This window comes from Penicillium chermesinum (assembly GCF_028974085.1).
Source record: "Penicillium chermesinum strain IBT 19713 chromosome Unknown utg000003l:1.0-5111272.0:1.0-5115320.0, whole genome shotgun sequence".
NCBI lineage: Eukaryota > Fungi > Ascomycota > Eurotiomycetes > Eurotiales > Aspergillaceae > Penicillium > Penicillium chermesinum.
The window spans coordinates 17,335-35,387 of record NW_026695313.1 but is presented as its reverse complement, the minus strand read 5'-3'; the positions used below and the strand labels follow the sequence as shown (position 1 = coordinate 35,387).

Genomic DNA, 18,053 nt, shown 5'->3' with positions numbered 1-18,053 from the left:
ACATGCAGACCATTCGAGTGTTTGGATCACGATGACGCCTTCAGAGACAGCCCCACATTGATGGCCTATAGCGATTTGGCTCGGCGATAAGTGATTGGATCGTAGCCTGCCGCACAAACCAACGCACCTGTATCCGCAATTGCTGCATATGGAACCTAAAAGTTGGCTAGGCGAGGCTGACACGTCCGTCCATCATCTGGCCAAACAGCATGTTGCCTTTAGTTGTGATGGATACAAATTGCGAAGAGGGGTACAGTGGGAAGCCGGCGGGATTCAAGCTCGATAACGGACAGATCGCAGTCATGGTATCTTATATCAGGGCACGTAACACCTCATAACCCAGGCCAAATCGCAAGACCACGTAATTCGCAGGACCTTTTGCATAAGAATACCTACTCCACCGCATTTCTCGCCCGTGCGCTAAGTCAATCACAAATCCAAAGCTCCACAGGCTAAGAGGGGCGGTTCAAGCTCGTTGGGCAGCTTGGAACTTATATCTCTACAGCGCCTAGGTGTTCCGACAACCTTGAGCACATGCAAACCGTCAATCTTGCCCTGGCTCGTCCTTCGTTCACGATATATTAAGTGGGGTCTTGAAGGCGCGCGGGTATTATTAATAGAAGCCGGGAATATGGGCGCTAAATTCCGCCGCGCTCTGCGTTTCAGCTTTGGAACGAGAGATAAAAATTTTAACATAAATCACCCATCAAGCCTCGCCCATTTACACCGATTTATCACTCCATTCCAGTCCACTTGACTACTTTCGACCTACCGGAAGAGCGCTCTACCCAAGTTTCTGTTCACCCTATCAAGATGTCAACAAACAGATTCATTCAGTCTTTCACTCACGTTCCAAAGGAGCTTTTCCGCCTGAACACAGGAGCCGCCGTTCGCCTCCGCGCTCAGCCAGGCCCAGTGCGACCGCAGCGCAGCTTCGACCTCCTTACAGCCGCAGGAAAAGTTCAACCTAAGGCTCTCGACCCAGCTTCTTACGAATGTAAGTTATCAATGGTCCTAAGAAACCTACTAGGCTACTTCGTTTCGTTGACAGGTAAACGCAGGGCCGAATGGCGCTTCTATGCGACCCAACTCCGCCGGACAGCAGAACCTCGTTCGCACTTTCAGGGGCTCTACGATTTACGTATATGCTGTTCCTGCAGGTTCGTTCCCACCGATCCTGAAGTCCCTTGTCCAGAACCTATCTGAACATTTCATAGGAACTACATTGCCTGACGATCTCATCCTCGTCCACGAATTTGGCGACCATTACTCATTGCAGGCTAGAAAGGAGATGACAGTGGAAGGTAATATAGTCCTTTGACATTCAAATAAAGTCCTGACTGACAATTGAACAAAGAGCTGAACGCTAAGATCAATGCTTTCCTGACCTCCAAGGGACAACGATTCACTAAGGAGGAATGGTTGCAACGGTACCCTCAAGCTACCGAGTGAGCTTTGCCTGGGAGAGTTTTACGGGTCAAGCGTTTATGCTTGGATATTCATTTGGGGAACAGATATAGTTATAGCACTAAGTTGATTATGTGCCGGTCCCAGCCGTTTGTCCATTCGAGTTTACCAGCGTACCAGCCCGGCCAGACGACCCTGCGTAGCACATGTAATTCCCAGAATATGTGGCAGTCTCCAGCTAGGAAGGAAGACTGAGATTCCAACTAAACAGCGTGTATTAATCCGAGGTAGCAGGCAGCACGCTAGCATCTTGCACCGATCGGGCTCAAGCATACAGGCCCTAAGCCCAGCAAAGCCTCGAACTAACTGGGATGACTGTGCAATGACCTCTGCCTTGACCTCGGTGTCACTGTTTTCTTCGCTGTCTCGTGGGCGCCCTCCCCCTTGCTTCATCGGAATGGAGGCGAGTGTCGCAAAAGTCTGCAAGCGGTAATCTCTGATTGAGCGCTATCGGCGTCTGTGGCTGGAACAAAGGCGCTTGATAACACATTTGGAAGAAACGATGTCGAAAACAAGTTGAATAATGCGTTTTGTACAAGATGAAAATCCCGGCTATGGATTTGACATATTGTAGTTATGCATGTTGCCTTGCATGTAGTCTGAAATGGGGAGATCCCTATAACCAGAAACTCGAGCCACGCGAAGTCAACCAAATCATGTGATTTATTTGTCATCTTAACGTTACCTACGCGGTTTTCGATTTCGCTTCAACTGTAAACCAACATCTTCCCTAAGACATCGGGTCGTCAGGCTCAAGACACTTTTCGTTTTATAACGAAACGATGTTCCACGGTTTTCTTTGTCGCGCGCATGTTTCTGCTTGTGGCAGATTTCGTACTCCGAATCGTCGAGCTTTCTCATACGTGTCAACGCACCGAACCTTTCCAGCAAGTCTCTATCGATTTCAAATCCACCGCGACTCGCAGCTCTTTGACAGAGCTACTGGACAAGATGATTGGGAATATGAGGATGGTGTTGAGGTCTCCGCGGATGGCTTGGTGCACCCGAACATTACCACTGATTGTACGCGAGATCCCAACCAATCCTCATTCTTCACTTACTCAGCCCATCCAGTTTCTAATGGTGCATTACTAATGCCAAATACACACTTCATGCAAGAGATCACAAGAAGGTCATTCGATCACTATCTGGATAACTTGGAAAGTGACCAAACTTCGGCCGAACCTCATTACTTGTGCATACCGAAAGGTGATTCAAGGTCCTATCTTCATGTACGAGGCTAATTCATTTCTCCTACTTAAGGCACTTCTATTCCCGATTCGTTGACTCTGTTTCGTGAACGCACCTCTCGCTTCTCCCTGCAGCCTGCGCATCCCATGTCACTGGATAGTATGTTCAACAAGTAAATCGGGAAAGACATATTTGCTGATAGCCAAAGGTCTAAACAAAACTTTGACTCGATTCTATCTCGACGCTGGCCTTGTTTTCAAACCTGACGACTGGCTTGGGAGGAATCCTTACCACGAGGCATCTTTTGATGATAAAGAAGAATGGATGAGCAAGTGAAATAGGGCGAGGCAGAAGAATGAGCCTAAACTTCATTGTCCTGGAGGAGTCTCATGGGTACAGGAAAACGGATGTACATTAGGAAAAGAGAATTGCAGAAGCTTGCTATCAAACACTTTGGAGTCCATGAATCCGGACTTCCCTTCTCATCCTACCAGTCTCACGTGACCTCGTGGTTGCCCTATCTTGTTGGCTGTGATTCCTTCCTGGGAGTGTAGTGTTCTTCCTAGGAACGGGCCCAGGCGCAGCGGGGCCGTTCCTTTGTTCCATAATAGTAGGCATGATGTCGGTGGTTCATCTTACCTCCAAGGGGTCGGATGGCCATATTAGTGAAACTACTTCAAGAAAGTTTGGTCATCTTCGAAGTCAAATAATGACCGTACCTCGCCACGACCCGCGCGAGTCGACCCAAACGGAGCTTACCCATTTCTTGGCGGGTAATGGGTACCCGCGGGTAGTCAAACAATGCAAACAGGTGGAAACCTGTGATTTGCATATTTTATGCATATTCGAGCTGTATCTCGAATCCGAGCACCGTTGCCAGTTTCCTGTTTCCAACGTAAACCGCCGTTGACAGTGGGCGTTTAATTGAAAATGGAAAAGCATCGATTACCAGTTGGTCTCAAGACCCAGCTATTCTCAAGACCGTGTTGGTCTCAAGACCGTGTTGGCCTCAAGACCGTGTTGGTCTCAAGACCGTGTTGGTCTCAAGACCGTGTTGGTCTCAAGACCGTGTTGGTCTCAAGACCGAGCTATTCTCAAGACCGTGTTGGCCTCAAGACCGTGTTGGCCTCAAGACCCTGTTGGTCTCAAGGCCGTGTTGGTCTCAAGACCGTGTTGGTCTCAAGACCGTGTTGGTCTCAAGACCCTGTTGGTCTCAAGGCCGTGTTGGTCTCAAGACCGTGTTGGTCTCAAGACCGTGTTGGTCTCAAGACCGAGCTATTCTCAAGACCGTGTTGGCCTCAAGACCGTGTTGGTCTCAAGACCGTGTTGGCCTCAAGACCGTGTTGGTCTCAAGACCCTGTTGGCCTCGAAATTTGTTGAACCAACTTTGGAACTGTGTCCACAGATGTTCAACATGGCTGCCAACTTGCCTAACATTGTGGACGAACTACGCTCCCATAGACTTTTCGAAATAATTCCTATAGATGTTCAATTCGACCTCATCATGAATAGCATCTGTGCAGGACACAAAAAACACAATTTCCAGGTAGTACACAGCATGCCCTCCAAGCATAAGACAATGGCCACCGATGGCTTCGATGAACGACTCCTCGGATAAGTATAACTCGGCCAAAAGGTTAAAGTGCCCAAAACAATGCCGTCGCAGAACAACTATGATGAAACAGGCAATCGAGTATAGCAAACTTTGCAATGGACTTATGCGTGGGCATTCGTATGCGAGAGACGGTTCTGTCGGTAGATCCTTCGGGATTTTGGAGGTAATTTGCAGGAAGGATGAAAACTAACTTTCCAGAGCCCTCACTATCCGGCTCCGTTACTAGTGACCCTTCGCGGTTTCGAGAAGGAAGAAAGGCAACCGGCTAATATCAATTGGGCGGAATCGGGAAACCCGATGGCTGGAAATAATGACATGAATCAGCTTTTTACATGCTTAATGCTGTCAACACTATCAATCGACTGCTATCTAAGTGGGCAACAATGTGGGATTAGCATTGGTCCCCTCAGCTTTGATATGATCACGTGAATAGAATGTAGCTTTGTTATTGGTCATTCTCCCGTACTCTTTTCTCCACATTGGAGTAGCAATACCCATGTATGTAAGTATTTACATACCGACTCAAGCATCCTTTGGGACTGTTGGACGCCTGTCCCAAGTGATCATTCAGTTGGCTTGCAGTCAGGAGTCGCGGTTCCTTCCATGACATTGATTTCCTCGCGTGATGAGAGTCATGAATCCCAAATAACTATACAGGTGATTCAAGGAGGAATGCACTTAAATTCATGACTTATCAAGCAAAAAGTTAAAAGAGCTACGATGGAGTTCCATCCTCTTAGCCCTATAGAAAATAAGGTGCGCTTTACTAAGATAGTCAACATCCCGACTAGGGCTCCGCTAATTATGTCTAAAATGGAAAGATAAAGAAACGGCGCAAGGACCTCAGAAGGCCTGAAAAGCAGAATCTAATACTCATGTTCGAAGACCATGGGCCTCAGAAGCATGCCTCCGCAGGTGCATCTCGTGTAGGACGGATAGATCGCAAAAATTGCATCTTCGGTCCATCAAGTGCGAGTCTCTAAAATGCCTTCTCACTCCATTATAGTCTGCATATGCCTTGGGACATTGAAAGCATGCGAAGGTTTGCTCTGCATTTAGGATATGCTTCCTATCAGAGGTAAGTCCCTTCGTCCCCGGTGTAGTCGACGGCGTAGCACCCTTGATCTTTCGAGCTGGCGGAGGGGAGATAACGTCCTCACTGTCGGACGGCGCAGAGCGCTTCCGTCGCCCTCGAAGAGGACCGCCCTCCTGAAAGCCGCAATATTGTATTCCAGCAGCAACAGCTTTGTTGCGCCGCGTCCATTCATCCTCTAATGAATCGGTGGTGGGCCAAGTAAAGAATGTCTCCACGAGAAGGATCTGCTCCGATGGCATTGCAAACTCCTTCCGTAATACCTCGCGCGCAGGCTCATCACTGACAGCCCCACCGGTCAGCTGTCTTTCAATGTCAATCACCGCCTGTTGCCGACTGAAATCACGGCGTATTTCCTTCCGCCGTTTGTCCTGCAGACGACGGCGCAAATTTTGGACTTGACGTCTCTGGTCCTTCAGCATCGCCCGCGACGCTGGGTCATGAGGGCGGCCACCGCACTGGGTCTCTAACTCGCGTTGCCAGCGTATAGCCGAGAGCAGTTCAGGGTCTTTCTCCACTGATTCCCGATCGGCGTCGCTCAGGTATCGTGGCCGCCGCCGATCAATCCAGCGGCTCATCCGAGTCACAGCCTTGGAGAACTCTTCATCCGGTTTGAGGCCGCACATGATCTCCTGTAAGCCAGTATGCCGACGGGGACGATAATGTTGAATAAACGTCCTGCTACTAGCGTGCGCCATGATCACATTACGCTGAGCTTCACTGACAAAACCTAGCCAATGACTTAGCCTGCTAATCTAGATATATAAGAGCATGGGCCGTTTTGAGTCCACTCACCACTCTTATCAAGTAAATCACCACCTCCGTATCGGAATTGGTGCGAAAAAAAATGATTCAGGAAGCCGTGGATTTCACTGGATGTCCTGAGCTGTGCGTCGAGTGTGCTTCCGTTCATAGGCGTCTCCCACAAGATGCGGGGCGGGCTACAGGTTACATCCACTTTCGGAAAGACATAGTAGTTATCCATCTCTTTCTTCAAAGGAAGTGGCATTTCCTGTCGGCCACCCTCGACAAGTAGCTCCCGAAGGTCTTCCATCGAGTTTAAGTGAGACGCTTCAAAGGCGTTGACGTAGAACAATATGATGAAGAGTAAAACATGCGGACTGAAGACAAGCGATACGCCGTAGACGATTTCAGGTAGCGCGAACGTATTCCTATTTAATATGAACCAGTCAGTCTGAGCGTAGCAAACAAGCCCTGGGACAGGGCAGGTGCATGACATCGTGTTCGACCTACAGCTTCGACATGCCCAGGACGCTTTTCACAAACTGCGGCTGGAGTTCTATCATCGGCTTTGGAGGCCCTTCGTCCGGATCCTGCTGGAGTGATATTTGCAGATGCTTAAACTGAAGGTCAAGTATTGCTTGTTTTCGGTTGACGGTAAATAACCCAATGGTATTATATAGACATAGGAGAATCCGCTGAATTCCTAAGTGGAACCGCTTTTCCCGGGTTTGGAGGATTGTCTCATTGAACGGAACCATATCTTCGATATAAACTGGGACGTTTGCCCGCGGTTGTTTGTCAAGGCCACGTTTGTCTACTAAATGTCTCATGCCCTATCGATTCTCGTCAGCGCAAGCCTCTGGGAGACGATAGGGGGAAAGGAGAAGCGGTGGGAATCGGGTAACACACCGTGCGAACCGCCTCAGCCATCTCTTTGCTCATTTCTTGTCTAGTGACTCGAGTGTAGTAGATTCGGAAGTACTTCCAATCCGCTTCAAGGGAGCTGGCCTTTGTATAGCCTTTCTGACGACGACCATCGGGACTGTACTCCAGCTTCAGGCACCAATTCAGAAATCGATGCATGTCATTTGGAGACGCCTCGCGCAGTGCATTCTCCGCATTGGCCCACTGTCGATCGGTAGACGGCTCCATTGCTTTCACTTGGCAGAACCTGAGGGAAGGCATGTCAGTTGTTATGAACACGCTGTGGACTTCCAGCAACATCCTGGTAAACCTACCAAGCCCAACGCTGTTTCAATCGGAGTTTCAACTTCTGCGTTCCGTGGGATCGGCCGTAATCATCCGGCACCTGCGCCAGGTCCTCATCTGTGTCGTCATCTGGGAGTTGGTACCGGGCCTGGTGGGCCCGTTCCACATTCAATAGGTCTGCTTGTGATGAGTCTATTCCACTATTTGGACTAGACCTCTTCCGTGCAATCCACCGAGCCGCTGGAGGGGAGCATTCCGGCTCGGTGAGATCGGTGTCAGAGGAGTCGGGCTCGAACGGCCTATCCTCGTCCGTATCGACGGGGGACGTACAAGAGGATTCGCTTGTGATTCCATGGTTACTGGCATCGGGCGACCGACGACGACGCATGGCTGACAGATTCATTGACCGTGAGGAGGAACGACTTTAGAGGTCGGGGCGTCTTAAGAGACGATTGAAAAGAAGGAAGAACGGCGAGAGACCAGGGGGAGAGCTTCGAGGTGGCGTTTGAGGCGAAGAAAGGACCCAGTTGAACAGGGGATGGATGGTCGGCTGGGAAGAGGGTATTTATAGCCATGGCAGCTGGGTGCTGGCCAGAGTTCAGCCTGCGTGGTGCTGAAGGCCATTTTTGGCGCCCCTTTGTTTCGGAGGGGTGAGGGGTGGAGCGATCGATGAGCCCTCTGAGAACCCAGGATGTAAGCGCGCACGGATTGGCTGTCTGAGGCAGGAAGCGGTGCGTGGTTGAAAGGAGCGGGAGCGTGGCGGAGGGATGTTGCTGAAAGGCGGCCATTTTTGGCGTCACCTGCCGCCGAAAAAGGCAGCCAAATAGCAAAACGAAATTCTTAGATAGAAGAATTATTAGAATAATAAGCTTAAAAGAGCTTTAGCTAACTTAGAATATTATATTAAGGTTAGTATTCTTGCTAAATCTAAAAGAGTTTTATTTAAATAGGATGATATTATTTATATTCTTAATAACAAGATTTTATATAAAGATCTATAAAGGTTTAATAATAAATAACTAATATTGTTATTGATATTTACTATTATAGATATGATAGATAGGCCGGATTAGATAAGTTTTGGGTATTTAATCTAAATCGACTAAACTGATAATCTTTTTAAAAGATATACCGAAGATATTTTATCTTAAAGAGAGTATAGATAAAAGTCTCTTATTTATTTTTAGTTTTTTAATTACTAGAACTTGTACTTTATCTTACTAGAGATTAATAAAAAAGATCGAATAATTTATTATTACAACTCATTTTCTGTTAAGGAAAATAGAGATCTAGTTATATAGAAAGCCTAATATAGGCTAAGATATATAAGATTTTAATTTGAAGAAGTAATATATTTTGTCTTGTTTAAGTAGGATATTTCTAATATATTTTAAGCTTATATCTTGGTAGCTAGATATATAGAGTTATAGTATAAGAGTTTTATAGAACTTCTAACTATTAGTAAATAGTTTCTGACTAGATCTCTGTGAAAATATAGTATTAGAGAGGATAATATTCGATATTGTAAAAAGGCTGCTTATATATATAGAAAGGAGATTTATATTAAAAAGATAGTGTCTTAATTCTATCTTATATATTAGTCTTTATTTATTAAGTAATAGTATATTAAAGAAAAAGGAATAAGATAGTTTATAAATAAAACTAGATTTTTAATTTATAACCTGGACTAGATAGTATCTAGTAAGAGTAGCTTTTTCTAAAAGCTTATAGATAGTCGAATTCTTAGTATAGATCTTATTTTTCTATATTCTAGGTTATTAGATAATCTTGAAGCCCTTCTTTAGCTTTATTTATTATATAGAGAGATCTCTTTATCTAAATATATTCTATTATAGTATATTTTTAGAATATATTTTGTATAGAAAGCTTATAGATAACAGATTTCAGGATATATATAAACTCTCTCCTTTTTATATATATATTTATATATATTCGACTGATAATCTATTTCAAATTTCTTTCTATATCTAGTATATCTAAAAAGGCCCTTAACTAGATAGAACCTTTTATAGTATATTAATAATTAATATTCTTTAAAAAAAGCCTAAGAATAGTAGAGTTCTTTATATATATAATCTCTCTTTTTTTTGGTATATATATTTATACTCTTTTAGGTTATCAGATGATTTTAAGTCTTTTTTATAGTTAATTTTATTATATAGAAAAGATCTTATTTCTAGATATTATCATTCGATATATCTTTTCTAATAGTAATTTTGACAGAAAGTTCTTAGATAGTTGATTATTAGATATATATAATATTTATCTTTATAAAAAACTTAATATTATTCTATGTTATAACGTGATTTTAAATACTTTTTATAGTTATTTTTTTTATGTAGAGAAGTCTCTTCTTAAATAGAGATAAGAGATGGTAGGTTTAGATTTTAGGATCTAGAGGTTTAAAGAGGGAATAGTAACTCTATATAGATAGAAGTTAGATTATATTCTTGTTAATTTAATATTTCTTAACCCTTTAAACTAGAATATTAACTCTAAATTTTAGGTAGAAGAGATCTAGATATATTTATAAACTCGATAGATTATAAAAATAGAATTTGAATCGGACTTTAACAGACTTGTGAAAGGTCTAGCGAATCTATATAGATAGAAGACAGATTATTATTATATTGATTTAATATTATCTAGTTTTCTAAATGATTAGAGACTAGATCTAGTAATTTAGTAATATTTATAAAGAATATGATAGGAATAAGCTGAGGAAAATGAAGGCTGGTCTTACTTAATAAGATAAAGATAAGTTCTTTTTTTTTATAGAGAAGTAAGTTAATCCTAGCTTTATACTAATAAGATGATAAAGATTATAGATACTTCTGTTTTTTAAATAGTTTATATATAGAGATAGAGTAAGACTAGCTAAATAATCTAGTATAGACTAGAAATTTACCAGATAATACCAAAATTATAGGTTAGAAGCTTATAATAGATCGAGAATATCTCTAGATATATACCTTTAAATATTATATTTAAATAGTTTATAGTCTAGTGTTATATATAATAAAGTAAGTAATAGCCTCCCAGTTCTGTCCTAAACCTTTAGACCACCTCTAGATATCTTATCTATTTTATAATAGCTTTCTAGTTAGTAATTAATATTTTTTTATTAAATCCCAGCTTATTCTGGTTAATCATTACTAGTCTTGCTCTTATAGCTAATAGAGATTTTTAAATAATCTATTTTCTCTAGAGCCTAGTATAATCACTATCTTTATTAAGAATATTGGGGTTTTTTATTAATACATAGATAATCTTAAATCTTTATATTTATCTATTATTTAGATAATAGTCTTTCTCTCTAAGAATTATTTTATATTAGCTAGAGAATTTTATAATACTAATATAAAATATAGTATATTTATATACTTCGATGATTTTTTCTCTAGTAATATCTAGTTTTATATATTAGATAATAGTTTAGTGATAATTTTTTATAGATATACTTATAACAGATACCCATCTAGTCTAGAGATCGGCGAGAGATAATCAGACTCTATAATAGATAGAAAAAAGAGAGATATATAGAGTAGACTTTTAGTTTGATTCTAGTTTAGTACAGACCTATAAACTTAACTATCTATTCTTTCCCACTTAAATTAAGAAATATAGTTATATTCTTTTTAGAACCGATCTAGTAATTAGATTATTAATAAATTATAATATTTATTTATACTAACTTATCATAATAAATAACCTTAATTAATATCCTTATAAAATAATTCAGATTCTTTTATTATTAAGATATCTAGTGAAATTAGCTAGAATATCTAGACAAGATAGACCTAGTCAGGTAGAAGAGAAGACCTAGAGATATTTAAAAATATTATTATTAAGAAATAGATTTTTGGATTAAAACTAATAAAGATCAAAAAATTAAGATCAGAATTTCTAGGATATAATATTGAATAGATAAGAGATTATTTATCTATAATTGTATTAACTCTAGTAAAAGTAAAGATTCTGGTAATATCTATAAAAGGGTATAAAAGATAGGTCAATTCGGAAGACATATCTTTTACTAGCTATATATATACACTACAAGATATAAAGCGCTCTTTAGAGTGCTTAACTAGAGTCCTATTAATATTCTGTTGTATAGGCTTAAAAAAAGAGACCAGCTAATCTATTAATACCTTCTTTGTTGATTAAGTTTTTCTGCTCTTATAAAACAGCTCAAAGTTATAGATGATATTAGGATTATCTATCTGTAATAGAGAGAGCTTGATAATCTATTAGATCGATAAAGATCGATATTAAGAGATAGTATATAGTATAACTAGTAATAATATATTTTTTATACTTATAACTTAGTTTATATTCAAGATAGTAATAACAATAAAGCCACTTTAAGGGTTATTTATTATATAAACTATAATTTACTGCTAAATTATCTAGGTCTTTTTTTAAGATTGTTAGAGTAATATTATTAACATCCTTTCTATCAATGATATATAGAAATAGAAGTTATTAAGTATAGTAGATATAGTTAATATCTCTTTTATTATTAGACTATTTCCAGTAATATTTAAGGATAATTAACCGACTAGTTCTCTTATCTATATAGATAGAAAGATCTGCTAATATATTATTAATAAAGCTCTCACAATTCTTATAACACTATAGACACCCACTCTATTTACTATAACTATTATAAGGTATAAGATATAAATAATAGTAAAAGAAGAAAGATTCCTTATCTCTATTATTATAAGAGTATCTCTTATTACTACCAGAAATAGGTTATATTAAGATTATATAGAGATAATCCTAATATATCTTAAAATATATTATCTTATTAAGGACTATACTGTCTTTTTGAGTTAACAAGAAACAGATCAGTTTGGATAATAAAATAATATCGATACCAAAAATAGACTATAACTTATTAGAATCATTTATTTTATAAAATATATTATATTAGAGATAATTCCGACTATATTGTACAAATACTATTTCTAATATATATTCTTAGAATATTAAATACTGTCTTCTTTTAACCTATATACAATCTATTATATCGATCATAAATAAAATGCTATTATCGGGCTCTAAAACATAAAATATAATAATTCTATCTATAAACTATAACAGCTTAACTAGATAATATAAACTAATCCAACTAAATAAATCAGGATAAATATATAAATAATAGAGATTAAGAACACATTCTTTATAACTTAGAAAATATATATTAAATAACCAGATCTTATAACTAATATTATAATAAAAGAATCCCTAGTTATAAAAAAAATAGTAACCATAGACTAGGATATAAACTAAATAAAAAGCTATAACAATAAATATATTATTAATATCGAAGCAATATATAAGCATATTATAATAACTAGTTTAAGCAATCAAGATAGACTATCTCTTTTAGATAAATAATAAGATACTCTAGAAACTTCGAGTCAGTCTTAGCCTAAATTATAAGCGGTATAAAGAAACCCCAGAAAATTATTATACCTTACCTCTAGTATTTTTTTCGCTAACTCGTTATTCTTTATAGTTTTATAAAAGACTCGGTTAGTTCTGTTAAGATTGATATAATCATAGAAACCTAGCAAGATTATAATTCTATAGAAAATATCGAAATAGAGAAAGACCAATCTCCAGGCCGCTAGTATAGCTACAAAGAAAGTTTGATACTGTTTGAAACTGATTTATAACTAAAAGATATATTCTATAAAAGACTAAGAAGAAAATACTAATAAGGGAACTATAAATAGAGTGAATAGATATAGACCTAAGAGATATAAGAAATATTAGGATTTAATATATAGATATAATCTAGAAGTCAGAAAGGAAGTATATTAGTCTCCTTCCTAACTTAAAAGATCAAGCTTCGGTAATCTCTATATTAATCTCAAAATTTCTATACTATTATATATTGTTCCTAGTTCATAGTTAGGCCTTAATAAGTAATTTTAAGATTCTACTACCAAGTCAACACTATAAAGACCTTATAAATAGAGATATACTTAGTTTTTCGAGATCTCGTCACAATAAACCAGTATTAGTTTTATTATCCTAGCTTTTATTATAGATTTTAAGATCATAAGATAATATCTATAGAGAATTAACAAGAGATAAAGACTAAGATCCTAATAGCTCACTATAAAGGAGCAGTATTCCTAGGAGCCCCAATATAGGTTCTAAGACTAGCTATAGCCAGAATCTTGACTAATAAGACTAATTGACCTATAGGCTAGCTTTTTAATATCTTACCGCTTCCTTAATACCTTTAGTTTAACTAGTATAGGCCTAGCCTAGCATATCACTCCCCTAGATCTAACATGATATCTAATAACTAGTACTTATTATTACTAGGTCCTAGACCAAGCCACAAAACAATCTATATATACCTAGACAAGATAATCAAGCAGTATATCTACCAAAGATTATATCTAACCCCCCTTTTCTATAAGTTTTTAGATCAGCTAGAAAGTTACCAATTTAGCTGCTATTATCAAATTTAGAAATCCTATAAAACCCACTCATATTTCCCTTCTTATCGAGTTTAATATATATATAGACTTACATAAATACTAAACTTACACACAAACAAATACTATATCTAGCTCATCATTATCTTAAATAGTATATACCCTCTATAAACCAGTACTATTCAGCTAGAAGTTATAGTATCTAGTTTATAGATATATTAATACAAGGCCAGAGCTTTATAAACAAGGCCTAGACCTCTTTAATTCCAGCATACCCTCTATTATTTACAAAAAAACAGAATACAATATCTTTACTTAATATATACTATAATCTATCTATTATAATATATATTATATATAGTAGGACTAAAAAGATAGAGCTAATCTCGGCTTATCTGTTATATATAGATAATAACCAAGACTTTAATTAGACTACTAGTTCCCTAGATCTTAAAGATAAAATCTAACTATTAGAGATAATCTATATAACTTAGAGATATAAGCTATTATCAATATTTGTTGTCTTTCAAATCTTTTTTTTTCTATTTTGTATATAGGGAATTTAGAATCTATTAATATAGTTTTTATATATGATATCAAAAGAAATAGTATTTAATATTATACAAAAACTACTTTATATATACAGAAGAGATTTTATAGTAAAGTGGTAGCTTTCTAGTTCTATCCTAAAATCTTAGTTATCTCTAGATATCTTTTCTGTTTTATAATAATTTTCTTACTAATTATTAATATTTTTACTAGTTAAATCCTAGCTAACTTTGATTAACTATTATTACTCTGCTCTTATATCCGATAGAATTATTAACTAGTTTATGTTTTATAGAGTCTAGTATAGTAGCTATTCTTTTCGAAGAGTTATTAATATGTCTTATATTTACTAATCTCTCTTTTATATATGACTAGAATTTGATTAGTCTTTTTAATTATATTTAATCTATAAATAATTACAACTATTATAACGTTAGTTTATTTTAGTGATATAATAATATTTTATTTTATAATTATATCTAGAGCCGATATAAGCTCGTCTAGTAAAAAAATACTAGGACTCTTTAGTAGTAGATAGATAATCTTGAGCTGTTAGACTTCTCTATCGCTTAGATGATAGTCTTCTTTTCCTAGGAGTACTTTATACTACTCTAAAAACTTCATAATATATTTATAAAAACTAGCATACTTATATATATTAATAATTTTTTTTTTAATAGTTTTTGGTTTTATATATCAAAGATTTTCTATTACTAAACTATTTAAAATAGTTAACTGTCCGGACATAATACTAATATAACTCTGGAAAGATTTGTAAATTAAATTAGTAATATTATATCTATCAATAAAGATACTTCCTCTAGTAATATTATAGAGACAGAAGATAAGATAAAGTAATATCGATTTATTATCTTCTAATTCTCTAATAATTATAATAATAATATCTAGCCTATAATAGAAGCTAATATTATATAACAATTCATAATCAGAACCACCCAAGAAATAGATATTCTTAAATAATAGTTTACTTATATACTCTGATAAAGATAGTATATCATCTTTATCAATCACTTCTGGCTTTCTATAGAGATTCTTTATTAAGTATTTAAGATAGATCAGATTAGACTAAGTTAATATAAATAATATACTAAAAATTTATTCGATCGGACTTTTAAGTATTTAGAGAAAGAATACTATAGATATAAAACTATCTAGAGATTATCTGTCTATTATAACTTATCTTCTAGCAAAGAATACAATATATAATATCTATAATATCATTATTAGTTCTTGGATAAAGTTTAATTAGCTAGATATCTATAAACTTTTAATTTTATTATTATAAAGGCTTTTTAAAAAACAATTATATCAAATAATATAAAAAAAGAAGATCTCTAAGATAAATAATTATTAACTAAAAATAAATTAGATCATTCCTAATTTTATTATTAGATATACTATAATACTATAGTTATATATTTACAAAGATTTATTATTTTTTTCGCTAATCATCTATCCTTCTTTTTTAAGACTTTTTAATCTTTTTTGTAAGCATAAATATAACTAATAGATAACAAATAGCCTTATAAATAATAATAAATATATAATAGATATTATAATAGACTAAGAGATATATTAAAGATCTAATAAATAATACAATAATTAGAATAATATTAAATATAAACTGATCTAGGAATATAATTACCGATAATAAGCTTATAATATTAGAGATAATAATTAATAGATTTGTACTTAAATAATATATAATATCTAGATTTATAGTATATTAAAAAGATTATATTACAAGATCACATTAATAACTCTTTTTAAACTTTCCCCATAAATAATTATATAATATATAAAGGTTTAGCTAAATTAAAAAAAATATTTTATATTATAGAATCTCTCTCTATAGTATTTAACTATCCTAAATTATATTAATAATTATCCTAAAACTAAAAGAGATTATAAGTGATAGTATATAGTCTAATAAGATAAGTAAGATATTTATAGCTATTATTATCTTAATATAAAATTCTAAGGATTAAAAGAATAGCAATAATATAACATAGTCCTAGAGAGATAATATCTAATTATACTTAGATTTTTTTTTCTTAGTTTATAAAAGATATCTACTTCCCGACTTCCTAGTTAGACTAGGATTCTCTTTCTTAATTTATAAAAGATATCTACTCTCTAACTTCCCAGCTATACTTAGATTCTTTTTCTTAGTTTATAATAGATATCTACTTCCTAACCTCCTGTATATCAAGATATTTTAGATCTAATAAACAAAAATATAATAATGATATGTTACTAAAGTATATAGTATAAAGTGTATTTGATATAACTTCAAAATCTAGGTCTATGACTAGAGATAGAGAGACTTTTAAGTAGAGTTATGATATAAGGATTATTATCTTTATAAATATATTAAGAAGATAGAAATAGAGGAAAAAGGTTCAATTATTATTTATCTAGTATATATAGTTAAAGAAATATATAAAGAAAGAGATATATAGATAGATCTAATTTCTTAATTAATAATTATTTATAATAGAGATAGTTATTATTAGAGTTATATATTATAATAATCTTTTTATAGGACTAATTTTCGATCGAACTTATTAGATTATCTATAATAAAAACAATCTTATCACTAATATAAAAGAAGAGAATAGCTAGTAATAGTTAATAATTATTTCTATTCTTAATAAGAAATTATTATAATTAGATATCTCTTCCTTTTTAAAGTAGATATATAACAAAGATAATTATAACAAAACTAAGTAGGCTAAAAAAGATATCTAGTATAAAAGTTATTATATCTTCGCTTAAATACTTTATTATAATCTTCTTATTTTATTACTAATAAGTATTTCTTATAGAAGTAAGAAAAAGAGAGGATAGAATTATGATTATATTTAGTAAAAGATTGACAAGGGTCGATTACTAGATAAAATATAAATAGATAAAGGCTAGAAAAAAAAATCTTGTATAAGATCTCTAGATCAAGAAATATTATCTAAAAAGATCTTCTCTAAATAATAAAACCTAGATTTTAATTATCGATCGATTATAAGATAGATAATAGAAAATAGAAACTAAGTTATTATATTATAAGCCGAAGAAGTTAATAGTCTAAAACCTATAATTATTTTCTTTTTCTTAAAAAAGATAGTAATATACTAATATACTCTTATAGCCTCTAATTTACTATCTTATAATATTATAATATATCTAAAACTCTATTATAGTCTATCAGGTTTCTGATCTAGATAACCTAGAATTAATACCTAGTAGCCTAATTCTGGAGAGGATTATATAAGACATAGTAGTAGTATTAGTATTGAAGGTGGCTATAAGTTGTTTATAATTATCTCCTAGCTATAATTTCTGTTTCTATTCCTAAATCTTTTATAGTTTTATATTTATATTAGATACAAAATAGTTTATAAATAGATATATTATATTTATAAGATAGAGCTAGATAAGTCTTATTAGATTTCTCTTACTACTAGAACTTAAGATATATTTTTAGTCCTAAGATTTCTTCTTAAACTATAATAGCTAGTATTAGTTTCTTAAATTATAACTAGAATCATTCTTATAATAATCGATATTTTTTTTCTTGATTAGCTATTTAGATATTATAAAAACCTATCTCTAAATAATATAAAAACTAAACTAGGATGTTACGCACTACCTAGCGAGTCTCGGTGAGTGGGTCCTCAAAGGG

The 18,053-nt window shown here is 34.8% G+C and overlaps 5 protein-coding genes across 5 annotated transcripts; 3 read left to right on the top strand and 2 right to left on the bottom strand.

The window, feature by feature from the left end:
- Positions 1–813: 813 nt before the first annotated feature.
- On the top strand, positions 814–1,321 carry N7468_002895 (uncharacterized protein; the record flags this gene model as incomplete). The annotated part of the gene is made up of 2 exons (XM_058472192.1): positions 814–997; positions 1,062–1,321. The coding sequence occupies 2 exons, from the start codon at positions 814–816 to the stop codon at positions 1,319–1,321; spliced, it is 444 nt and encodes a 147-aa protein (XP_058331195.1).
- Positions 1,322–2,249: 928 nt separating this feature from the next.
- On the top strand, positions 2,250–2,994 carry N7468_002894 (uncharacterized protein; the record flags this gene model as incomplete). The annotated part of the gene is made up of 3 exons (XM_058472191.1): positions 2,250–2,676; positions 2,731–2,817; positions 2,867–2,994. The coding sequence occupies 3 exons, from the start codon at positions 2,250–2,252 to the stop codon at positions 2,992–2,994; spliced, it is 642 nt and encodes a 213-aa protein (XP_058331194.1).
- A 283-nt stretch (positions 2,995–3,277) lies between these two features.
- N7468_002893 (uncharacterized protein) lies at positions 3,278–4,276 on the top strand (the record flags this gene model as incomplete). The annotated part of the gene is made up of 2 exons (XM_058472190.1): positions 3,278–3,306; positions 3,628–4,276. The coding sequence occupies 2 exons, from the start codon at positions 3,278–3,280 to the stop codon at positions 4,274–4,276; spliced, it is 678 nt and encodes a 225-aa protein (XP_058331193.1).
- Positions 4,277–5,146: 870 nt separating this feature from the next.
- On the bottom strand, positions 5,147–7,707 carry N7468_002892 (DUF3435 domain-containing protein; the record flags this gene model as incomplete). The annotated part of the gene is made up of 5 exons (XM_058472189.1): positions 5,147–6,096; positions 6,162–6,538; positions 6,621–6,943; positions 7,020–7,281; positions 7,349–7,707. 5 exons carry the CDS (start codon positions 7,705–7,707, stop codon positions 5,147–5,149), a joined length of 2,271 nt encoding a protein of 756 aa, XP_058331192.1.
- On the bottom strand, positions 7,676–8,107 carry N7468_002891 (uncharacterized protein; the record flags this gene model as incomplete). The annotated part of the gene is made up of 1 exon (XM_058472188.1): positions 7,676–8,107. One exon carries the CDS (start codon positions 8,105–8,107, stop codon positions 7,676–7,678), a length of 432 nt encoding a protein of 143 aa, XP_058331191.1.
- Between the last annotated feature and the right edge of the window lie 9,946 nt (positions 8,108–18,053).